The sequence below is a fragment of the Pollachius pollachius genome, assembly GCF_949987615.1.
Source record: "Pollachius pollachius genome assembly, chromosome: 9".
NCBI classification, from domain to species: Eukaryota; Metazoa; Chordata; class Actinopteri; order Gadiformes; family Gadidae; genus Pollachius; species Pollachius pollachius.
Window position 1 is genome coordinate 9,108,987 of NC_136942.1, and position 25,685 is coordinate 9,134,671.

The following is a 25,685-nucleotide window of genomic DNA, read 5'->3' on the forward strand; positions in this document are numbered from 1 at the left end:
AGTAAAAGTAACATTTGGCCGGGGTGGCTCCTCTAAAGTCCGGGCCCCCATCTAGAAGCTGTCCAGTGTTAAGCTGCTCCCCCACCTGCTGATCAGGGACTTTAAAAGGCCAGGGTTCAGCCACAGAAGAGCTGGACTGTTAAACACTAGAAACGATGTACAGAGGAGCCATGAAACACAGAGTGAGACACAGGGATCAGAGCGGTGAATATACTCCTCGTTAACACAGAGGATTAACCTGTGATGTGAAACCTTTACGTAGAGCCAGGCTTTATCACGGCCCTGTTGCGAGTGCCTTGTTGTTGTTGCTCTCTCTCTCTCTCCCAACCCTTCCTCCCCTCACCTGCTCCTGTCTCCCTGTGCAGTTTGAACATTGTAGAGGTGTTTGGTTGGTCTGACAGACTTTACTTGCGTCTCTCTCTCTCCCCCTTTCTCTCCCCTCTTTCTCTCCCCCCTCTCCCCCACTGTATCTCTCCCCCTCCTTGCGGTCATCAGACCAGGGCCATGCGCTGGGGCTTCTCCAGGTTGGCCCTGAGTTTCTCCAGGAAGCGCGAGGCTAGGGCGTCGTCCACCAGCCGCCCGTCGCTGGACAGCGTGACGGTCATCAGCTGCCGGGTGTGCAGGCTCTGCTGGTCGGCCGACGGCCGCAGCTCCGCCCGCGACCCCCCCACCGCAAGGATGCAGGCCTGGGGCGGGTTGATGACCGCGCTGAAGCCGCTGATGCCGAACATGCCCAGGTTGGAGATGCTGCAGGGGGTGGAGAGAGTGGGATGAAAGGGGAGGAGAGGGAGGGGAGGATGGAGAAAGTGGGAGGAGGAGGAGGAGGAGGAGGAGGAAGTGAGAGCGGTGAGGAGGAGGAGGTAAGAGTGGGGAGGAGAAGGAGAGGGAGAGAAGGATGAGTTGAGACCGGGGAAGAGGAGGTGAGAGTGGGGAAGAGAAAGAGAGAAAGAGAGATGGGGAGGAGGAGGAGAGAGATGGGGAAGAATTGAGGATGGGGAGGAGGAGGGAGAGTGGGGAGGAAAAGGAGAGGGAGAGTGATGGGGAGGAGGTGAGAGTGGGGAGGAGGAGAGAGAGAGATGGGGAGGAGGAGGAGAGAGAGAGAGGAGATGAGAAAGGGGAAAGTGGGGAGGAGGAGGACGTTTGTACCAAATCAGTATCGATTGATTTTTCAATTTTTTTCTCAACAGTATATTGTAAATACTGTTGAGAATATGGGATTCTACAACTTAAACAAACTTGGGCTTGTATAGTTTGGGTAGTGTTTATGTGCATTACTAACCCTTTTCTGTATTTTTTCGTGTTCATGTTATTTTCTTTCTATTCTCTATTTACTACTACTACTACTTCATAGAATTCTCTATTCTATGAAGGTATAGGAGGTATCCAGTTCCCCCGGCCTCACAATAAAGAATACAGCAAATAAAGCCTAAGCGTGTATAGCATTCGCAAGAATACAAACACAAAATAACTATCATCAGGGTATAATATAAAAGAAACACACACGTACATAAATCAGATTATGTAAGTCAAAGACGTGGAGGAGGTGTGCTCATCCTGACGGGTTCAGCGTGATGAACCATGGTGTCCCCCCTGGTTGATGATGGACGGCCCCCCAGCTACGAGAAGACTCCACCTCCACATGCATAATACTCGCGGCCGGCGGCGTTGGGGCCCATTACCAGCTGATGATGAGAGCGAATCCCTCCCCGATAATGACAGCGACTCCCTCCCCTCACGGGTGTAAGTTAATCGTTATGGGCGTGGCTAATGGGACATCCAGGGAGAGGTGAACCCGGGACATTAGGCTCACTCACTCGCTCGCGAGTGAGTGCATGTTACCTGAACGACCCCCCTTGGTACTCTTCTGGCTTCAGCTTCCCGTCCCGAGCCCTCTTGGCCAACGCCTGGGGAGAGGCAACGCATCAGAGTTAAAAAACAAAACACTCACCTTACATCACACTGATCATCCCTCACTACAGATACACAGACACACACCTGGTTACAAAGATGGGTCAACGTATTGAAATGTTGACAACACGCACATACACGCATGCAAACAATCATTCCATCATAGGTCACGCTGGGAAAGTTCCTTATTTTGTCGTTGCCAAGACAACAGAAAGACAACAAGAGCCATAATGCCTTTAGAAACTCAACAGATTTTGTTGTTTGCCATTCAGGCCCATTAAAGTTCATAAGCTAACCCAGCGGTAGACGACTGTAGGCTATCGGTTTGATGAAAGTCTAGGAGCGAATAAATAAATCAATATCCGTCACGGGTTTCAGCCCCGGCCACGAGGGAGGACGCTGGGATGCCAATAAGCCAATAACATCCTGGCAACTCAAGGAAACCCAAAAACAAATAAGTCCCATACATATTTAATCTGATGGGACCACAGACCTTATCGGTTTCATCGCCTCAACCCTGAGGCACATTATACATGCAGCGCAACAGGGGGGGGAGGATCACATGATCTGCAGCGAGGCCACGCACACACTGGTACGCAATCAGGGCCGGAATGAGGGGGAGGCGGTTGCCGTGACGACCCAGTAGATCGCGCCAGCTCTGGGTGGACAGACCGAGCCCCTGCTGGAGGAGGGTCCGTCTCATTAGAGGAGGTCTCTGGTCGGGCTGCATGGATGAACTTGTGTGGCGCTGGATTGTGAACTCTGGGGTTGGACTGACACCATTCTGATAAGCTAAATCGGAAGCAAAATGGGTGCTATTGAACGCGTTGCGTGCGTTCACTGACCACACCGCAACGTTGTTAACAACTCTTTTAGTTACAATTTATTGCTTTCCTGTGTTTGCTCGTTTCTATTCCCGAATTCTGGAATACTTCCAGTAAGCGGAAGAGAGTGGTGATATTAACTTCCCTCTCCCGCTCCGATATTAAGAAGTGTTGCATTACAACACTTACAGCAGAAGCACATGTGATTGAAGGTAAGGTGTATTCCGACGGGGGCAATGCCCTGATGTCAAGCGAGCGTTCAAGAGATCAAGAAACTGTCTCACACGGAGGCAGGCACAGTCAACCTGATACAGATCTTCTCACAGAGCACTCCCCCAACTAACATTCAATTCTCTCATTTCTTACAAAAGACGCTCAAGTGCCACTTCTTAATGCTACCCACAGCATCTCTAGGTTTTCATCGCTAGGTTTTCATCTCTCAGCCCCGGTGTAACCCGGTCCTCCACTGGACTCTGAAGACCTTCGTGGTCTGGCTAGAACAGGAAGCAGTCATCAGTCGCTACCTTAGCAGTGGCAGAAATCTCCTGGACCCCCATGTCGGCCGCGTCCCTAATGATGGGGGTGATGAGCCCTTTCTCCGTCGCCACGGCGATCGAGATGTGGATGGAGTCCAGCGTCAGGGGTCCGTCCCCGGACCAGGTGACATTTACCTCCGGCATTTCCTGTTTTTGGGGGGAAAATTGAAGGTCTGATCAACCTGTGAGAGGGTGAATGGACTGACGACTTCTGTTACACAACAACTACTCATGAGGAGACCGGGGGGGACGACGCTGGGAAAGACTAATGCAGCATGTCACTTTTCTATAGGATATCACCTGCAGCAAAACAAATGCATAGAAACGCACCAGGCGGCCATGTTAGTGCCAGCGTTCTGGGCATGGCCCGCTCGGGGGCAGTGAGTCACATGCCTGTTGCCACAGCGATAGTCCAGTAGGCATGGAAACGATGCTGAGCGGCGACCAATAAAAATAGGCATGTGCTGTGCACACACCGAGTTCAGGGCAGAATGAGCATATCTCCTCCCGATGGAGTTGGCTTGGTGGCTCGCTAGCAAGACTGACTGAGTATTAATATGAAGTGTGGACAAATCGCATGTTCCTCATTCACCCGTTCAATTGATTAGTATTTGATTAGGGGCGGCAGTAGCTCAGGAGGTAAGGCAGGTTGACTGGTAACCGGAAAGGTTGCTAGTTCAATCCCCCTCCTCCTAGCGTCGGGCTGCCCCTGAGCAAGGCACCTCACCATAACTGCTCCCGACGAGCTGGCTGTCGCCCTGCGTGATTGACTCCGCCGTAGGTGTGTGAATGTGTGCATGAATGGTTGTATGTCGCTTTGGATAAAAGCATTAGCAAAATCAACTCAATGTAAAATGTAAATGTAGTATTATTGAGAAGTCAAAAGGGGGAGACTGTCAGTGTGTTCTACGGAAATAAATGCTCTAGTATCGTTGCCTTGATGTAAACTCTCGGCCTCAATGTGGCCTCCTAAAGATAGAAAGTACGTCACAGAAACCTAGTTTCCACAAGACTTACTTTGAGCGTGACTGCGGCCGCTTTGATGACAAAGTCGTTGACAGACACTTTGACCTGTTCTGCAAAAAAGAGAATCCATTTAGAAAAAAAGAATCGAGGTGAATGAAACGTGATACAGATTATACAGAACTTCATGAACATTTATAGACCAGTTCCTCATTATCAACCGTTGGTAGCACGTAGTCGCTAGCCGATGCTACATGAGCTAATGCCCTACACATGGAGGACATTGCCACAGGCCAGGCTCTTCCCTAGTAGCTCAGGGTGAAAGACCCCCCCCCCCCCCCCCAGAGGGTGAAAGCCCCCCGGAGGATGACATACACCCCCAAAGAGTGACAGACCCCCAAAAGGGTGACCAACACCTTGCGTTGTGTAAGCAGGATGATTAATGAGCTAACCGTGACATTGTTCAGACTCTGAATAAAAGGAAGAAAGGGGGAACACCGAAGAGGATACGCACGCAACCGCAAACAGACACACACACACACACACAACACAGTCAGCAATGGCCGTCACATTCTGTCAAAGAGTTATCAACATTAACCCTTGAGGCTGCTGGGGGAAATTGAGTTTAATCAAATAAAACCGCCTTGAGGCATCGTCCTCAGCAGACGATGACAACTGCATAATAGATCCTTTCTGTGAGATGTAGCCCTCGAGTACAAGAATATCACTTCTACAATTGAATGCCAGCGCATTGATAAGATCGAGCTAGTTCTTTCATTATCAGTATGGGGATTTCTAAATTCCCCTTACTTAATTCTTGTGGTATCCGGCCTAAATAGTGTAAGCTCCACGCACGGTTCATTAGCATGCTATAACAACTTAAGAGCAGCAACCTTTGGTCTGGGGAACGCGTGTTTGTGGGGAGTTTGTGTGAGAGGGGGAGACCCTAAGAATAGAGACCAGAGACCTTGCTCCTAAAATCCCGGGGACAGAGAGACACGTTTCCGATCGCGTGCTCTGCTGCTTGCTATCCCCTTCCTCCGAGCCATCCCCACTCCTAGCCATCATCACTGGTGTCAGGAGATAGTCCTCCGTGACTCCTAACCATTCAATACACTTTCAGATGCATATGGGTCTCCAAATGCAATCCGGTGACCCTGAAGAGCACATGGATACAGCCGGCTGGTTTATAACCAAGATGATTAATAAGGCAGAGGTTTTGAGTAGGAGTCATGAGAGAAGCTTTGAAATGAACAGCGTTGGCGAGAGGCATCTCTCTGGTGGAAACGGGAGGGCTCGTGTAGCGTTCTGCCTGAACACAGCCTGCTTAATGAACTGCTCAGGCAACCAAGGCTTTCAAAAGAGCCCTTTGTGTCGGACGGGGCCGCTGGTTTGAAAACCATCGGGCTGTCGATGTCAGAGAGGGAGGACGTTAATAAGGGCTGCAGTGAGCCGAGGTGAGGTGGGAGAGGGTAAACAACTGAGCTGTACCGGGAGGTTTCACCATACCTTTCTCTGAACGACAGCGTGGGAAGAGAATTGTGCAGTCCCTCCTCGCGGTGAGTCAAACAGAACAACCACAGCGGTGCATGTACTACCTGCGTCATCACCAGAGCCAAACGCTGTCTTTTATAAGTAATACGAAGACTGAAGGACAGGTTAGGACAGGACGACTGTGTTTGAAGGGTGCCACTTTAGGAGTCTGAATCCGAACCATTGCAGAGGTAAAATTACTATGATTACGGTATTCATCACGCCACCCAGATGTCATTCAAGGTGTTGGTACATATCATTACAAGGAGATCCTCAGCCAACCTAGGCCATTTCAAATTAAATAAATAAGTTAATAATAACCCGAAAACGGCCACACTGAAGCGAGGAAAACGATGGCCACGGATGAGCGGACATACACGGACACACAACGTATGAAACAGATTCCCCTCGGTCCCGAGCACTCATGTGAAGAAGCTTTGACAACATCTGTCTCCACAAATAACCATGACTGTTCCCTTTGCCAATGTCACACCGTCAGGGCAACCGCTGTGTGTGTGTGTGTGTGTGTGCGCGCGCGCGCGTGTGTGCGTGTGCGTGTGTCACTGCGTCCACATGTGTGTCCACGCAGGCACACTTAACACACACAGAACATAAATAGCGCATCTCAGGGAGAGGACAGGATTCAGGATGTACCGTTGCAGTGTTGTCGTGTTGCCTCCCAGCGTGGAAGAATCTACCAGCCGAGCCACCGTATTTAGAACATGACCCTGAACTTATGACCCGCCCGCTGGTCTGACCTCATTGGCTGGCAGTGGGGTGTGGCCGTGCCTGGAGCTCTACCTTTGGCCAGGTCTTTGCGTAGCCTCATGACAGCCTCCATGTCACAGTCCACGCTGGCGTAGGCGTGGGGGATGGTGGTCTTGGACTCGGTCAGCCGCTGAGCGATGATGCGCCGGATGTTGGAGGCTGGGAGGTCGGTGAAGGTACCCTACGGAGAGGAGATGGAGGGGGGAGGGAGAGACCAGGGTGAGACAGAGACCAGGGTGAGAGAGAGGCCGGGGGGAGAGAGAGACCAGGGTGAGAGAGAGACCAGGGTGAGACAGAGACCAGGGTGAGAGAGAGACCGGGGGGAGGGAGAGACCAGGGTGAGACAGAGACCAGGGTGAGAGAGAGAGACCAGGGTGAGAGAGAGGCCGGGGGGAGAGAGAGACCAGGGTGAGAGAGAGACCAGGGTGAGACAGAGACCAGGGTGAGAGAGAGGCCGGGGGGAGAGAGAGACCAGGGTGAGACAGAGACCAGGGTGAGAGAGAGACCGGGGGGAGGGAGAGACCAGGGTGAGACAGAGACCAGGGTGAGAGAGAGAGACCAGGGTGAGCCAGAGACCAGGGTGAGAGAGAGACCGGGGGGAAGGAGAGACCAGGGTGAGAGAGAGACCAGGGTGAGACAGAGACCAGGGTGAGAGAGAGACCGGGGGGAGGGAGAGACCAGGGTGAGACAGAGACCAGGGTGAGAGAGAGAGACCAGGGTGAGAGAGAGACCGGGGGAGAGACCAGGGTGAGAAACACGGTCGGACGGCGTTGTAGCTCAGGAGGTAGGGAAGGCCACCTGGCATTTGCTCTTGCAACCTACGTGTCCCTGAGCAAGACACCTTGTTTGTCCTAAGTGCTCCACAATAGCGGCTGGGTGAAACATTGTGTGAATGAGAGCTACTAAGAAAACTTTGTTAAGCAGTTATCAGGATGATAGTCTGGCGGCCTAGAGACCACCTGGTAGTAAGGCCTTCTAACCAATGCGTGCTACATTTTGATACACTGGCGTTCAAACAAAAAAACATATTCACGTCAGAGTCGCAATGTTTACACAGTAGGATTCTGAATCAGTACACCCTCATCCTAATCATTAATCAATCAGCACACAACTTTCAAAAATAAAAAGCTGTTGCTTTGTCTTGGTTTTGCCTTTGCTTGATAACAATACTGAAATCAGAAACCTTACACACACACTTACACATTTTGATTCCATTTAAAATGACCGATAGCATTGCCTAAACCTGCGTCTCCTTCAGTGTTGACAAACCGGACGACCGGAAATCCAGTCAGTGGATTGCAGGCTTACCGGAGCGCCGGGCATCCCAGGGATGGAGAGCGGGGGTATGTTGGGCCTGAGGCCCGGGGCTGGGGGGGGGTAGGCCGGGGGGGCAGCAGCGGCAGTGGGCGCGGCCACGGGTACGGCGGCTCCGGAGGAAGGGGTCCCCTTAAGCAGGTTCAGAGCATCTCTGCAAAATGAAGGGAAAAACTCAAAAAGGGACGCCGGAGGCAGACGAGAGAGCATTCAAGCGTCTTCCTACTCATGTAGAAGGCAGCCAAAAGCGGATACGATCATTTAGTTTTACACTTTACGCTTTATAATTTAGATTGTTTATACCGTCCGTTTTGTTAGCCCGGTTGTTCACTTTGTCTTTACTATAGCGTCTATCTTTGTTTTTATGAGTACAAAAAAAAGTACTTTTTTCTTGTATGTATTCAATCCTGTGTTTTCCACTGCTGCTGGGCAGTTGTACTGAAAGTATTTCTCCTCCGGGGAATGACAAAGTTGTTATCTTTCTTATCTACCTTATCTCGTTATTTGTTATTTGGACTGAAAGCTTTGCAGAATGCACAACCGGATGAAACAAACTGGAGGACAAAGGAAATAATATCCATGCCACAACGTCATAGACAAACAAACCCAATGCTTGACATCTTGTAACAAATCATGTGTCTGCCACAACGGTAATCACAATACGTGTCGGCCACGTGATGAATCACATAGTGGTTGGTGGAAACCGAGGACAGCCCTGCCCAGTGAACTAGTGGTTCTGTCCCAGAGTAAAGGAGGTGCAAGAGAGGCCATCTTGTGAACCGGCCCATTCATACACACAAGGGAGGAGGGGAGAGAGAGAGAGAGAGAGAGAGAGAGAGAGAGAGAGAGAGAGAGAGAGAGAGAGAGAGAGAGAGAGAGAGAGAGAGAGAGAGAGAGAGAGAGAGCAGAGAAAACTATGCTTCTTCAGGCTGGGCCGTGGCTGTGCGCTACAAGCCAGCATTCTGCAGTGTAAACACACAGCAACATGGCCGCCAGAACCCAAGACTGAATAAATAAACATGCAGATGTGCCGGGAACCCTTCTGCACTGAGCTGTGGACGGGGAGCGCGTGTGTGCAGTGCATACAGGAGATGTGTGCGTCTCCTCCTCCCACCCAGAGACATGTCTCTGTCTGAGGAATATCTCTGAGGCGAATACACAATGGATGGCTGGAAAGGTGGGGAGAGGGAGGGAGGGGATGAATACAAAATAAAGGGAGGAAGTGTTGGGAGAAGCGAGCCCACAGTGTTATGTGATTATAGATTAGGTTTGGCAGTAGCTCAGGAGGTAGAGTGGGTCGACTTGTAACCGGCAGGTTGCTAGTTCGATCCTGTGTGTCAGGGTGGCCCTGAGCAAGACACCTCACCCTGACTGCTCCCAACGAGCTGGCTGTTGCCTTGCATGGTTGACACCGTCGTTGGTGTGTGAAATTGTATTAATGGTTGTAAGCTGCTTTGGACAGATCGTCTGCCAAACGCCCTGAATGTAATGTAAAAATGTGAAATGATTATATTATACAAAGAGGGGAAGGATGGGCTGAGCATGGGCTGACTATGACTATGTGATCTTCACAGGAAGAGTATCTGTGGCCGAGAAGCCTGAACATCCTGATAAGAGATGGAGACACTTTAGGGTTCAAAAGGGCGTATTTTCCTGCACACAATGTTTTAATACATTATATTATTATTAGTTAAATAAAGGCGTATATAAAAATACAGAATAAAGTAATTTTATTTGTTATTGTTATGGATTAAATAATGAAGGGAGTCTTAAACATCCCTAATTCATTAATATAATGCTATGTATATCCTTGAAGCACATGTGAGGCAGCTTGCAGGCTTTCTGCAATGTCTGAAACTAAAGATTGATTCCAATAGTGTGGGGCTTTCGTTGGGAGGCTGCATCTGTATGCTTTCATGCTCTCGCTGCTTGTTTGTGAGACGAAAGGTTGCTCTTGGTAACAATTCTCTCACTAGAGCAGTGTGTGTGTACAGTGTGTGTGTGTGTGTGTGTGTGTGTGTGTGTGTGTGTGTGTGTGTGTGTGTGTGTGTGTGTGTGTGTGTGTGTGTGTAAAGGTATGTGAGCCTGTGCGTGCGTGTCTTTGTGCATGCGTGCATCTGCGTGTGTGTCATCAGGAGACTCAGAGGTAACTCTCGGTTATCCATTCTGGGCCAGTAAAACCGTGTCATGAGAATCGGATGCAAATCACACCATACCCCACCCCCTCCCCCGCTACAATAGAGCAGGCTCAGGTGACGGACAGGAGAGACTGCATGTCATCATTCCCACATGAAGAAACCGGGCGAGCACGACGCATGTGAACCCATGTGTCAAGTGATGGAGACTTTTGAAAGTGTTTACCATCAGAAAACATTTCACCAAAGCCCACACACTGTCACACATACAGCATCGTCCTGATCAATGGCAACACAAAGAAGGCGAATGAAGGGGGACTGTAAAGCATGAAGGCGGAGAGATTAACCAAATGTCCCTCCACCCCTGCTTCAGGTGGGCCGGCCCTGCCATCTGCGCCAGCTCCCACACCGGCCTTCGTCGAGGTGTGAAACGAAGGGGGTTTCTCACAAACACGCACGCATGCACAGAGATACACACACAAACACACACACACAGACAGAGAGAGACAGGAATGGAGGCGTTCCGATGTCAGTGTGTAATAAACGCTAAAAGCCCCTAGCAGTCAGAACAACCTAAGAACATGGAGGAGGAGGAGGAGGTCTAGGAGGAAGGGGGGGGGGGAGAAAGAGCAGTATGAGAAGGGAAGGCAATAGGAACAGTAAGAGGAGGAGGAGGAGGAGGAACAGTAAGAGGAGGAGGAAGAGTAGAAAGAGGAAGAGGTGTAGGAGCAGGAAGATGAGAGGGAAGATGAGGATGAGGAGGAAGAGCAGTAAGAGGGGAGGAAGGAGGAGGAGGAGGAAGGGCACTAAGAGGAGGAGTAAGAAGAGGTAGAGGAGGAGGATGAGGAGAATGAGGAGGAGGAGTGAGAAGAGGTAGAGGAGGAGGAGGATCAGGTTCAGGAGGAGGAGCGTGCACGTCAGCTGCTCCCTGGCCGAGCGGTCCGGTTCTGGTTCAGTGCACGGGGAACAGGGGCCCGCCCCAAAGACGGAAACCAAGACCCAGGCACCAGGAGAGGTGCTCACCGACTGGCCAATGACCAGGAGACTCCTCCTATTCCTCCTATAGCACTTCCTCATTTCCTTCCTATTGTAAGGGGTTGTTATTAAAATGACAGGAATTCCCCGCCTCAACGGCAGAGAGGCATGTGGAGCACATGACCGCCCACTCAGGCCGTACAGTAGGGCCGTCTCGCTGGGAGAGAGCAGGATGTCCTCTCTGTGCTGGAGGGCCTGATCACTTTTGCATATAGGCGGTCAGCGAAGGCAAACAGGGACGCGGTGCCCCACTGAGTAGACAGCGCACGGCCACTTGGCCTGGGCCACGGGGGAATGAGGTGGTGAATTTGCAAGTCTGTCGCTCCCATTGAGGCAGAGAAGGCAGTGTGGAGAGTGAGCCACGCGGTTGGACAGAAGGAGAATGAGGTCCGAATAGGATTCCTTCTAGGGATATAGGCAGTAATAGGCACTTATTGATATCCGTTTATCGTGCGACAAGGACTCAGACTTCAATTTAGCTTTGTGTTATTTAGAGCAGCCTCACTTATACACCTTTGTCCCATTTGGCTGGCCGGTTAAACTCTTTTAAGCCCATTTTATTCAGTTTTACTCTTTGCATAGCTACTGCAGTTAGGCTTTGTACTTTTTTCTTTTTTTTTAATGAAACTGAAACACACAAAGTATTCCGAGCAAGATGGACACCACCTTGAGTCAAACATTGGAACTTCCCACCTCGTCTTGTAATCAAAGCCTCCTTCCTGTGCGCTCTATAAGGAGACACGCTCCCTTTACATCCACCGTTTGCAGTCACACTGACTGCCAAAGACCAGGAGCTCAAAACGCCTGGGAGAGACAGGGGCTGACTGGAATAATAAACTGGGGATCTCTCTCTCACACACACACACACACACACACACACACACACACACACACACACACACACACAGTGGGAAAAGCAGAGGGGAATTGAATAGCCTGTCCATAAATCAGAGTCACTGACTGAAGCAAAACTATCTTAGAATTGTCTGAGAATAAAGTCAATACTGGCGTATATGGAGTCATATCCATGTCCAACTCATCCATCTGTCTCATCCTTTCCAACACTAAAATACACACCATAATAAATTACAAAATGTGGAAGACACTGTGGCAGCAGTAGCTGAGGAGGTAGAGCGGGTTGACTTGTAACCAGAAGGTTGCATGTTCGATCCCCGGCTCCTGAGTGTCGAGGTGTCACCGAGCAAGACACTTTGACCTGACTGCTCCCGACGAGCTTACTGTCGCTTTGCGTTATTGACTCCGCCGTCGGTGTGTGAATGTATGGTTGTAAGGCATTGGATAAAAGTGACAGCAAAATCCCCTAAAAGTAAATGGAAGAGCTTCAAGGAACATGAGATGGTCGACAACTTGTAGTGTGAGGGTCAGACTAAATAAAACACTATATGTTGAATACCCAGCCAATGAATCCCTCTGGGCTGAGCCCAGAACCTAAAACGGCAGTTGGCTGCAGAGAAACACCATGACCTACACGTCGAGGAATTTAAGAGTCTGACTCAAACAAACACGCAGCGTCTTACAATAGCCCCCTAATCTGGAGACCACCACCAGAACAGAACATGTTTTCCTTCATCACGCCCATCCAGTCCCATGCAAACACCCATGTAGTCAGATCCCCGGCCCAGCGGCTTATAAACTGGCACGCAGGCCCCATGTGGACGCCGATAGACCACTTCCTGACTGTAATAAGCTGAACCCAGTATGGCGTCAGTAGGCATGCCACACAAAGAGGGTATTTGATTTGATTTTTCTTTCTTTCCCATTTTTTTAATCTTAATGTGCATAGAAATTGCTAGTTAGTCAAGGATTGAAATCAAACAAAAGCAAAGCCTGCACTGCGACTCAAAATGTTAAAAGACACATCATGCAGGCTCATGCAAACCCATTTTACTGAGTAAGGTTATAATTCCTGTTCCTCCTAGGATGTTGATTTGGCCTCCATGACACGGTTTTCTAATAGAGACGTGTTGTGGGTTCGAGGGGGCCCGTGTTTCACACACGCAGACAAGACGTGCATCTCCATAATCAAACAAGCATTCATGATTCAAAATGGCAATCAAATTAGCATGTAATTTGCATATTAAAACACAGCCATTTGCTGCACGCTTGTTCAAAAGGCAATCGCGAGCACACATCCCCCCCCCCCGGCCCAACCCTACCCATCCTGTTCAAAACAAGCCTTCTGAATTTCCCCCCCCAAACCCAGCTCACCCCCCCCCGCCCCCCGCCAACATATGGCCTGCGTTACTATGGTCACCGGTGGGTCCTGGAGAGACTGGGTTGCCATGGAAACAGCAGCAGCTTAATGAGATTCCCCAGCAGGGAGTGGGGGGGGGGGGCAACAAGAGCGTTACATCAGGGCTGTGCTGACAGTAGGTAGCCATTAGAGCTGCTGTTTATGTGTGCATGTGTGTGTGTACCCCTGTGTGTAGGCCTGTGTGAACGCACGCCTGTGTGTACGCACGGCTGGATGTGTGTGTGTGTGTGTGAGAGAGAGAGAGTCTAAGCGTGAGTGTGAGTGTGTGTGAGTGTGTGTGTGTAAAATACATGTCTCCGTTTGTGTGCGCACTACCCCCAGGCAGTCAAAACAGACCACGATAACGCGATTAAGGGTCCTCAAATGAAACGCTCGCCTGCCACATTATTCCACATCTCCCTCGCCTTCCTCCCTCCGACCCTTCTCTCGAGCATCTTCAAGTGACTGTCCGACTCCGCCGAGGACATAACCAGCTTACTCAGCCAGTGCTTGAGTAGGAGCTACGGGGAGGGAGAGGAGGTATACGGCTCCCGGTGGCTAGCGATGCCACTCAAGTGCACATATCTTCATGTACGACTAACAGCGTTCATTGTTTTGATTGCATACGGCCAGTTCCACTCGGTTCGGCTACCATGACAAAGCTATTATCCCCCTCTTTTACTTTGCCCGGCGAGTCTAGCCGCCGAATATGGATGTGAACACTTTGCAGGACGCCTCTGGATGCGCTTTCATCCTTAGGCTGTAGTACAACCAATTACAGCTGAGAAAGTGTTTGTTTCCCCGGTTCTGTTTCTTTCTAGGTTCAACGCACACTACAAGGAGGCACTCAGGGCAGCTGTTCCTCGGCGACGCTCCGTGTCTCCGGAAGACACAACGCTGTCATCAGGCGAGGGACGGAGCAGCTCGGGCTACACTAGGGTGACCCGTACTCACTCCTTGGTGATGAGTCCTCTAGGACCGGTGGGCGTGGCCAGGCGGGGGTCAAGGCCGTGGGAGTCCAGGATGTTCCTCGCTGCTGGGCTCAGACGCAGTCTGGGGAAAATACATGGAGGGATGTGTTACATACGTTAATGCAATAACGTTGCACAGACATTAAGTATATGTGCTTCTTGCTGACAAATAAATCCATCTATCTAACTATACACACAAGTGCTGCAACAATTTCGCGGTTAAATCATTAAGAGATCGGGAGAAAATTTATCTGAACAGAGTTTGAGATTCGATTTATTATTTATCAAGTACAAATAGCAAATATTTGCTTCTTAATGCGTCAGAAATTCTTCGACTGGCTTCATGGTTCATGATATAATACACTGCTTAAGTTTCCCTTGGCTGCTTGTCAGATGAAGCACATGACACAGGAAGGCACAAGAGGGAAAATTAAACGCTACTTTAGAGGAGGACTTGTGACCCGCACGACTGAAAAGACGTTTACGAACATCCGTCTAATCATCTGACCCTATTCGATAACTGTGTGTGCACACTAAACAAGCCCTGCTCTCAGCCTGTGGAGGCCCCGATGCCACTTCACTTTCTCTGTGTTGTGTCAACACGCCGTGACACCATATTAAAAGCTGGGGCATAGCCGTGAAAAAAACATCTTACTCAGCAATCTGGTGTGTCATGATGAGGGTAAAGAAAATAAGGCGTGGTGGTGGTTTATCTTGATGTGGCTTAACCTCTAGCGGGCTCTGTCACAATGGTGTGAAGCTCTTTGAGACGCTGAGCGTGATGAAGAACTACACCGATAAAAAATATTTTAAGACACGGCCAATCATGTTTCAGATGGTAGATATAAAATAATTCAGTTGTGTTGAATGTCATTTTGGGGGTTGATTTCATTGCCTTTTTGTGTCAGAATTATCTGATACAAGTACAGCAAGCTGATCCATCCCATGTGCCATACATTTCTATCCAGCTGAATCTGAGGAAAATACGTCAACACGCCAACATTTACACAGACAATAGTAAATCGTTCAGTGGTCGTTCAGTGGTTGTAAGCAAAATATAATGATTGGTGTGTAAATAGTGACAAAATGGTTCTTCTTTTTGGGACTGTAAATAAAGAGAAATGGACAAATTGTGCGTGCTGGATGTAAAGACAGGAAGGTGGGATGAAAACGAGAGGAAGCAGGAGAAGGTGGGAGGGGGAGGGGTGAGGTCGGAGGACGGTTGGAGGGAGGGAGGGAGGGAGGGAGAGAGAGGGAGGGAGGGAGAGAGAGGGAGGGAAGTATGGTTGGAGCGGGGTGGTGGGGGAGAGGGAGAGAGGGAGGGAGGGAAGGAGGTAAGGCTGAGGGAGGGAGAGAGCAAGAGAGGGGGTGAGGAGGGAGGACGGCTGGAGGGAGAGTGGGGGGGGGGGTGATACCCACAGTGCTGAGCTGATAGTATGGACTGCAGGCGGTGGTGGGGGTGGAAGGTGGGCAGGAGCAGGTGGAGGTGCGACGGAGGCAGCGACGGCGGCAGCTGAGGCAGCAGGAGGGGCCGTCGGAGGGGGGACCTCCACCTGCTTCCAGTCCTCCCCTTCCTCCACCATCAGGGCGATGAGTGTGCCCAGGGGAACGCCGCGGCTGCCCTCCTCCATCTGGAACACAGACGGGGGGACACGATGGGACTGGGATCACTGGAACAACTGGTATCCTTTATATTACAACACCTTTTTTTCCCAAACATCTTTGTCTCAAAAAGGCAAAATACTGGCTTCAGAAAAACTGCCCTACTGCTGGCCTCTTTGTCACTATTGTTAATCACCTCCATCTCTTAGAACTGATGTTTCATATGTGACAATTAATATTTAATTAGACAAATTTGCTTTGAATTTACTGAACATCCCATGACCTCATGTTGGTGGACTATTTGTATTTTTCCTGGTTTCATGGTATTGCTTTGTTTTGACCTCCATGTTGTATGTGGATACATAAAAAATAAGCCTTTTTTTTATTTTTTCAGAAGGATGTGTGTTTCTACATCTTGTGTTTTAGTCCAACTTCGAACGCTCCCTTTTCCACTACTACGAGAGTCCCCCATCAACCATAGCATGTACACTTTAGCAAATTATGTTATTTGGGAAGCATGTGAGGGATTGTGGTCGACTCGGTCGGGCCCCGTCATCAAAAAGGCGCTGATGGTCTGTTAGTTGCCTAGCAACAGGCTCTGACAAAGACAGTTGACAAGCGCTGACTTGGGGCGACGAATGTACCGCCCCACGCCACCGGGTCAATTTGCATACCGTCAGACTGAGATGAAAGTCATTCACATCACTGCACTTTCTGTTCAATGAATTGTAAAAAAAAATGTTAAAAAACGGCTTTCATTCTCACACATCTGCATATTTCCCCTCGACCCTCACTGTTCCCATTCCACACAAACCCAAACCCCTCATACAATCTAAAAGCTTTCCTGGATGAAATCCTACAACTGTGACTGTGAAGAAGGCCCAAAACGGCCTGCGGGGAGCCTTTGATAAAGGGTGTAAAGAGAGCAGTCCACATGAGGCAAATCAACAGAGGAAGCCGAACTGATGAACATCTTCTGACAGCCTATTGATTAGCACGCTGCCCAGGGGAGCCGAAACCAGTCGCCAGCCACCTCGTCCTTCCTCCTTTCCGTCCTCCGAGCCCAAAAGGACAAGACCAACGTCCTTAACAGAGGAGGAAATGGATGGTGTTCGTTTGGCTGTCAAACGTTGATTCATAGACTTGGTTATAGTATAAACCCAAAACACCAACTGATTCTAGGCTCTGGCAATGAGATAATCTCTTGTCAATATTGATTAGTTCTAAACAAATGGCTCAGTCGACAAGAGACGGTGTTTGTACTTTGCACTTCCTCGTTTTTAGAGAAGGTCTCCATTATGGAGCTGTCCTGAAAGGCAGAAGCCAGTGACGTGCTTCGTAACCGCAGCCTTTTAAAGCTAAACACACATGAGGTTTTAGGGTTTGTAACTGCCGTGACAAAATCCCCCCCTAAAAAGAGGAACCGTCATCCAACCTTGAAAACAAATCCCATCAACAAACACACACTAGAGCCATCAGGGCCTAACAGCCATAGGAACAGCAGCCCAGTGAAGCAACTGTGTACTGGTAAACAACACACTAAAGTCTGCTTAAAAACGAGACAAAATGGAGACTGGTTGAAACCTGTGAAGGACGACCATTCCAATTGTGTCGAGTCCAATACAATTCAACTTTCACAGTTTTTTGTTTCCAAAGAAAGGTGTAACAAAAAAAACAAATGGCATCATTATTTTTCCCATGAGAGAATTACCAGCCAATAAATATTGGCCTCAATACATAATCACACAACATGCATGGTTTATCCCCAACAATGACTTCCATCCATTTATCCATTTCCATCCACCTTCAGCTCCTCAGTGGCTCCTCTTCCAGCCAGACGGTGAGGTAGTATGGAAAGCCAGAATGCCACTGCAGCACACCGGGTATACAGCGGAAAATTCCACAGCTAGGTACACTCTGGCCAGTCTCCAACGGATTTTCCACACCGCTACAAGACTATTTGGCGAAATAAATACCCCGCTTCCACTAGGCACCAAGCACACACACGCACACATCAGCTAAATATCTCGGGAAATGGATTGTGAGAGTGCGTCCTAAAGCTATTTATTAGCTCTGTAAATAGCGTGTCTAAGTACGTGCATTTGTTTCTGCTATAGTTCTGCTTCGGCACCGCAGCAATTAGCGTGGTTCCCCGAGCACGACGGAAGCCATGATGGATGATGTTTGTAAGGAACCGGGCCAGGGTAAACACAAAACAGGGGGCGCCAACAATGGCTTGTGGATCGGCTGACAGATTGTAAAGATTGCAGTGAAGGAACCCAAACCCTAATGGCTGTGGCTTTCTCAAATCTTGTACCACAGGGTTGAATTGAATGGACCTCATGCACGCTCAATGCATTCCCATACTCCCGGAGCAGCGAAGAGTGAACATGGATGAAGAGAAGAAGCCACTGTGGTCTGCTAGATCGATGACGGGACTGGGCAGTCCCATGTGGATTCAGATTCAGACCCACGGCCCCCCACCCCGTACCCCACCACCTCAAGGCTGCAGCTGTACAAAACGGTGGCGAGCTAATCAGGACGTCTGTAAATGTTCCCGACGTGTTCTTTGTCCACAAGGGATCCCCCCGCCTCCGAGAAAGGCAAACTAATCATGGAGGTGTGTTGATTTGTTTACACTGCCTACAGAGAATGGCTCAACCTTAAGTTAATTGTCCTTCCTGGGAATTGCTTTCTCACTGCTTTCGGATGACGAATGCATCACTTTTTTTCCTCCTGTCCTCCCAACCTGGTGTGCACTGCCATCGCTAACCACACTGCGCCCTCAGCAAAGGATACACACAAATAAAAAGGCAAGCACTAACACATGTGTGATAATATTTCCGTCTATGTCGGCATGTCTCTATTGCTTGCTGCTTCACAGTCTGTACTGTACTTTGTGCTGGGCTATTTTGGTTATAATGTCATCATTTGATAGACTTTGCAGATGGTGGAACAATCACATGCGTGGCTGGAAGTCTACACAAAGGAGTGAGCAGGCGTGTGTACATATGCTCATTCATGAGCGGAAATTAGGCTTAGGAGTGTTCAGAACTGGGTAGCACTTAATACTGCCATCTACTGGTTGTATTGTGACACTGCAACCACAAAAACAATTTAAACCTAGACTGCTTGCAATTCACTTTGCATTGCACATGGGTGCCATTGAAATCATCCCCCCACCCATATCAAATATTCAGGGAAACAAATGAGGTGTTCGTGGGAAACTGCAGCTCCAAAAGGAAACGGGGTCAAGCCATACCCCTTGAAGCTCTGGTGATTTCAAAAGGAGGAGGAGGTGCCTTTCTCCTCCTTTTCCTCCTCCCCCTTGTCAACAGACACATGCTCCTCCTCTTTGCGCTGACTGCCGACACCTGGGACGTTTGGAAGGCCCTCCAAATTGGTCCCCTGCGGGTGATCTGGATCACCACCCTACAGCAAGCGCTCGGAGGGGAGGGTACTATGTCACGTCAGCGGAGGAGCAGGGATGACGACCTCCACCAGAGCACGATCACTCAGGCTTTTGAATGATGTGGTGATGTTTTGGAACGTCGTTGTGTCAATATTGACTGATATGATATTCAATGGTCACCATTATCCATCTCTGTGTCTCGAAATCCAGAGAGGGATAAGGGGTCAGGTAACTGATGAGGTGTTGATGAAACAGGATGTTTGTCTTGCCCGGTGAATCGACTACCCTTTTGTTTTATAACCCAAGATTTTAAAAAGAGAGACATCGAGAGAAAATCTGTTTAGTGTACAGCAGGATACGAACTTCAAAGGCGAGAATCCCTCATCAGAAGTACTTAGTATGCAAGGCTGGATCCAGCACTATTGACCTAGCCTCACACGCTCCAGATTCTTTCAAAGGATGCAGACTAGAGCTCTGAAATTTAGTTAAATCCCGGTTTAACAAAATTATATTATTGAGTTGGGCGGCAGCATCTCAAGAGGTGGAGCGGGTTGAATAGCAACTGGAAGTTTGCTAGTTCGATCCCCGGCTTCTGTCGAGATGTCTGTCGCTGTCGCCCTGCGTGGTTGACACCGCCGTTGGTGGGTGAATGTGTTAATGAATGGTTGTAAGTCAGGTCTGATAAAAGCGTTTCAGAATGTACCACTAGGGCAAGCCCAGCGATAATCGCGTTGTGGCGAAGGTTTAATTATTATTATTTCACAGCAAATAGGAGTAATCCAGAGGACAGGTGATGAAGGCTTCAATTAGTTACTTAGGAAGGCGTGAATAAACAACAGAACGAGAGAATTGGGAAAACAAGGGGAAGTGAAGGGAAGAGAAGCCGGGCAATAAAACCACAGACTGGATCTCCAGATGGTGGATCTATTCTGTTCCCAGAGCCTGTAGCAAGCAAGGACACGCAGGCACACCCAGGTGTGTGGAGCACAGCAGCGACAGTCCAATCGATCAAGTTAAAGGCTCACCACACCGTCAATACCAGTTCATCAGTTACATTAGATCCTGTCTGACGGAATCTGGATCAGATCGAGGGCAGCCGCCTCCTTCATATAGACCACTTATAGGTTGACGTTTGAAAAAGCAATTATATATACGCACAAGCTGTCAGCCCGGCTGTTTCATGCATCCATACGACTGATCTACCTCACTTCTGTCCACCATCCACGCATTCTCAGACACCAAACATCCACGCATTATCTCAAACACCAAACATCCATGCATCATCTCAAACAATAGATCCACGCATTATCTCCAACACCTAACAACTGCAAATTACCTCAAACACCAACACATCCACCACTATCTCAAACACATCCACACGTTATCTCAAACAGGGGCTTTAATCGATTTGGCAACGATTTGGCCACATTGCTCAACCACAGAAACCAATCATCTGTATATCACAGCCATTTGAATGACGTGTGTGTGTGTGTGTGTACGTGAATGCACATGCGCTTGCGATTCTCAATCAGCGAGCGTGGGTTCCCGGCTCTCCAACAGGCTGTGATGGATTGTTCCCTGATCTGATTTTCAGATGGAGGCCCTGAGGCTTCTGGAGGAGCCGGGCGCAGCAATGAGGTGCGAGAACACAAGGCAATCTCTGAGGCACACAGGCACACACACACACACACACACACACACACACACACACACACTTAATTAGGCTCCAGCCCTGCTCCTTACCCCCCCCGGGGCTGTTGCCCGCTGTTAACGTGCCATACTAGGAGCTGACCCCCATAAATAATGCTGCGGAGGACCAGGGAAGTGTCCTCTCTGCAGTGGCCCGGCTGTTTGACTAGAGGCAGGTAATTATCCCTGCGTCTGAATTAGAAATCCACTGGGTGCTCAGCCCAGCTGGGTCACACAGACAGGCACTTGCCAAATATTGCCAGTACGGGCTTGGGGTTTTATATACGTAATAGATATACACATTGTAACATAAACCCACATTATTTCCTTTTCACACTCACACACACAGAAGGTGGAGGCGGGGCTGTGTGTGTACAGCCCATCCTTCTTTACCAGCTCCCAACGAAAGCCCCTGCCCCCCCAACTCCTTGGTTGGTTGCTATGGAAACTGCCTCATCGCCATGACAGCCAAGACGGAGGGCTGAGTAAAGGAATGAGTGAGGAAGGAGGGAGGGAGAGAGTGACAAGCAGGCAGAGTAGAGATGTTCAATCCATTACAGCCGTTAATGCCTAAATAACACGTCTCCTCTGGGTTGTTTCGTGTACATCTGTTCAGGGTGTTACACTGGAGTAGACAGCCATGCACGCCTCACCTACGACCTCGTCCAGGGGAGCATGAGGCCACAATGAGACGTAAAGAGGCTTGTCAGGGCGGATGATTAAAACATATTGAGACGTATTCAAGCATATAGTAACAGCAAGCCAGTGAGTTTGTTTATGGATGTGCCACGCTGATACGCTTGCATATTTACTTAGTTAAATAGGATTCGGAGAGAGGGAAAGTCAACAAACATGTAAGTTCTCCGTGGATTTCTTTGTGCGTGTGTCTGTGTGTGTGTCTGTGTGTTTGTGCTTCTTTGTGAGTATGTGTGCGTGTCTCAGAGTGCGTGTTTGTGCATGTGTGTGTGCGTGCATGTGTGTGTCTGTGAATGTGTATTTGGGCATATGTGAGCATGCATTTTTGTGCATGTGTGAGCGCGTGTCTGTGAGTGTGCATGTTTGTGAGTGTGTGTGTCTGAGTCTGTTTTCGCATATGTATGCATGCATGTCTGTGAGTGTGCATTTGTGCATGTGTGTCTTTGAGTGTGTGTTTGTGCATGTGTGTCTGGGAGTGTACTTTAGTGCCTATGTGTGCGTGCATGTCCGTGGGCGCCTGTCTTTTCATGCGTGTGCATGCGTATGCACTTTGCGCGCTGCGTGCCCGTGTGTGATGGTGCTCCCTAGCGAGCAGGGCCCTCTCAGCAGGATAATCATCTCCCCCCCGCGCCATCGCCGTCCTCTCACACCCCCCGTCTCTGGCAGGGCGATGTGACAGGTATGGGCGCCGCACGGCGAAACGTGACGACCAGTCTCTTCCCCGCCACAAACTTGTGGCGTTGCGCTGATGAAAGACAGCCGGTCGGGCCGCCTCTGGAAGTGTTCAACGCATCAAAGCGCCAGTGACATGAAGGAGGAGAAGCAGGAGCGAGGAAGCCGCTCATTAGGGCTCCTCGAGTCTGCCCGCAGGGACGGGAAGTTTAACAAGAGGCCCTTAATGACCGCTGGAAAGAGCTGAGAGCTGGACACAAATACACGCTATTATTGGATGTAAACGCGGAGACACACACATGCAGGGACACACACATACGCGCACGGGGACACACACACACACACACACACACACACACACACAATCGCTCTGCAGAGAAACACCATTTTGGTAAAGATACACATTCTTCCCCTGTGTAGATTTGTTGCCAAATCCAAGATTAATATTCTGCTTGCATCAAACAATTACAGGACTAGATTATTTTTGCAGGCGCCTTCAGTGAACGATTCATTGCTCTCCCATTGAACAATAAATTATGTGCAGTATTTTTCTGCATTGAACAAAGGCAGTAGATTTAGATTCATACACGGTTGTAAAGATTATGCTAATAAGAGAGGTGAAACCTCAATCTAACCTTAAATTAAATCTACTTTTTTACTCATGTCCACAGTCGTGTCATATCCACACCTCTTCAACCGAGTATGGCAAATCAATAACACAAATAAAAACCATGTGTAAATAAATACTGCTTTACATCCAAATATTTACGTCACTTTCCACATTTTGTTGACCAACGTGGAAACATCTGATGGCAGGTTAAACAGTTCATCCAATGTCATCACGGGCTAAATGTTTCAGTTCATAGGAAGCCTGAAGTTTGCCGACAGACATACAGGAGGCTTAGGTTTCTGTTCACATCCTATGCAAATTTGAATCCTAAAGGAAACACTAATAATTAATATACGTTCTAAAAACTGCTTCACGCTGTCTCCACTCTCAGGTGTGACTGCATCTGACAATATCTGAATAAAAGATAAGACAGCTCCGTCCAGAACTTTAAAGAGAATACCACACTATGATGAAGAATTAAAGAGCCGGTACGGACTATTAAACCTGGCTCCAGGATCCATGGACACGAGGTCATTGGGGATCAAACTGTGGGCCGGTCCGATGGGGGTCCCCCGCACCAGAGCCCCGAGCCAGATCTGTGGGCGTGTGTGTGTGGGGACCGCTTTGATTACTTACCAAGATCTTTGCCAGGACTCCGTCATCGCTGGACTCCATGGTAACCACAGCCTTGTCCGTCTCGATCTCACATAGTGCGTCTCCTGCGGCTACCTCCTCACCTGCGAACACAGTGTACCGATAAACAACCTGCTCTAATGAGTGGCCAACAGGAACAACAACAGCAGCAGCAGACAGAGAGAGCTTCACAATATTGTGCAGGCGCGAGAATTACATGGACTGGTATGAAGGCATGTCTCACCATCACAATAAACACTATTATGAAGGCTAGATCACAAGTTATTTTACACGTTAAACTGTGGCTCTTTGGTTTGGTGCTCAGCAAACGTACAGTTTAGATACACACAGCGGCCTAGCAACCTCCACTTATGGATACAAAATGAACCGTTAGAAAATGTCTTACTGATGTCCCCAAACCATCGATACATGCCACTAATATTGGCGTTTATGTAAAACAAATCAGTTGTGTTTAAGGCTACTCTGATCTCATTCAGAACAAGTAAAAAACAAAACCTTCACAACAGTAAAAAGGGCTGTGGGGAAGGAAGGCATAGATGGGGCACACTGTGGCCCAGGCCTGGATATCAAAGACACAGACTAATCAATCTGTCATGGGAAAGAATGCAAACTGGAGCGAGCCGGTGTGTCTTAGAGAGGAATAGATCCGCTGCTGGTATCCCTCTGAATCCCAGCATTCCTCGACACCGACGAATACATTAGCATCTGCTTAGTGCTCAGCAGTGAGGGAGGAGAGCAATTAGGGAGAGCGAGAGCGAGAGACGGACGCGGAGAGGACACTGGAGCGCACCGATACGGAGGAAGAGACCCGTGGATGTGGGTCTCTTCCTCCGAATCCGTAATTGTGTTCATAACGCTGGGATTTGAACGACGGTAGCACTTGGTGGGGTGGTCTATTTGGATAATCAATCTCATTTTCATTGTTTAATCAAACATATTACTCACATCAGACCCTAGGAATCTCTTAGAGGCTAAAGATAGGCTCACCCTGACAAAGTGAATCATTGCACTGCACGATTTAAATAATGAACACATTTCCCCTTTGGTCCCTTATATTATAAACTACTTCCCATGAAAAAAAAGTCCTTCATGTTATAGGGTACAACATGGGACTACAAATTCAAGGGCTTGGCATATTCTCTTGTAATTGCATAGCTTCCTAGTTTATAACAGGCAGTACTAATCATCACATTTAACCTTCAAATTAATATAGATAGATAAGGTTGGGTCAATGTTTGTGAGTCTCAGGTTCAGGGAAAAGGGGCCCCATTCTAATGTGATTTCTCCTTTCCAAATCATGTTCTTCCAATAATATCGACCGTAAAGACCAGCTTGATTTATTGGCCGACATCGTGTCGATGCATTGACGGGGGGAGGCGGGGGTAACTCAACCCAGATGAGGTTAGGGTCGAGGGTCACGATGACCTATTTAGCTGTGTGGCTCTGGGAGGGGGGGGTTGGATAGAAGAAGAGGTGGGGTTAGCATGCTCCTCCAACAGGGTTACAGAGCTCTGACGAAAAGAAAGACCACCACTACGTCCGCTACTGTTTATCCCTAATATATCCACTATCATAATATATGATAATATATTATCATATATGTAATATACAAAGTGCAAAGGGCAGATCGCAGTACGGTGGAGACCACAACGGCGGACGTGGAACTAGAGGTGAAAAGTGAGGCAGCGTGATTATCGGAGGGTAAGACAAAGAGGAGGAGGGGTGTCGGAATATTGACATGAAAATCACCCTGACGACCAACCCCCTCTGGGCCGGTGCGGCGCCGTCAAGATTGGATTTGTGTACGAGGCTCGACCCTTGACCCCCGGGGGTCAGGCGGGGTGAGCGGTATTAACGTTTAAACAGGCACAGCGCCACCACTCTGCCCCGACACCATCACAGAGAGGCGCTTCAGCCAGACATTGTGCTCCACACACAGGCCTTGGGGACAAACAGAAAACAAATATATAAAACCCAAACACTCTGACGCAGCAGCTTCTGATAGGCCGTGCGGACCTCAAAGCAACAGCCACAAGCACATTGGCCGGTCTCTAACCATCACCTGATCTTTCCAATGAAAAGACGGTCAGACAATATGGTCAATTGTCT

The 25,685-nt window shown here is 49.0% G+C and overlaps 1 protein-coding gene across 1 annotated transcript in view; it reads right to left on the reverse strand.

Annotated features, from left to right (window-relative positions):
• Positions 1-471: 471 nt before the first annotated feature.
• The window catches only part of pdhx (pyruvate dehydrogenase complex component X), a gene marked incomplete at its 5' end in the record, with an annotated part of 29,941 nt that continues 4,727 nt past the window's right edge, over positions 472-25,685 (reverse strand). Inside the window, 9 exons of the mRNA XM_079743657.1 lie at positions 472-747; positions 1,840-1,904; positions 3,257-3,415; positions 4,286-4,344; positions 6,566-6,713; positions 7,841-8,000; positions 14,225-14,323; positions 15,661-15,872; positions 23,559-23,659. Of these exons, the coding sequence (XP_079599783.1) occupies positions 492-747; positions 1,840-1,904; positions 3,257-3,415; positions 4,286-4,344; positions 6,566-6,713; positions 7,841-8,000; positions 14,225-14,323; positions 15,661-15,872; positions 23,559-23,659 (1,259 nt within the window). The 3' untranslated portion in view covers positions 472-491. The remainder of the gene's footprint in view (positions 748-1,839; positions 1,905-3,256; positions 3,416-4,285; positions 4,345-6,565; positions 6,714-7,840; positions 8,001-14,224; positions 14,324-15,660; positions 15,873-23,558; positions 23,660-25,685) is intronic.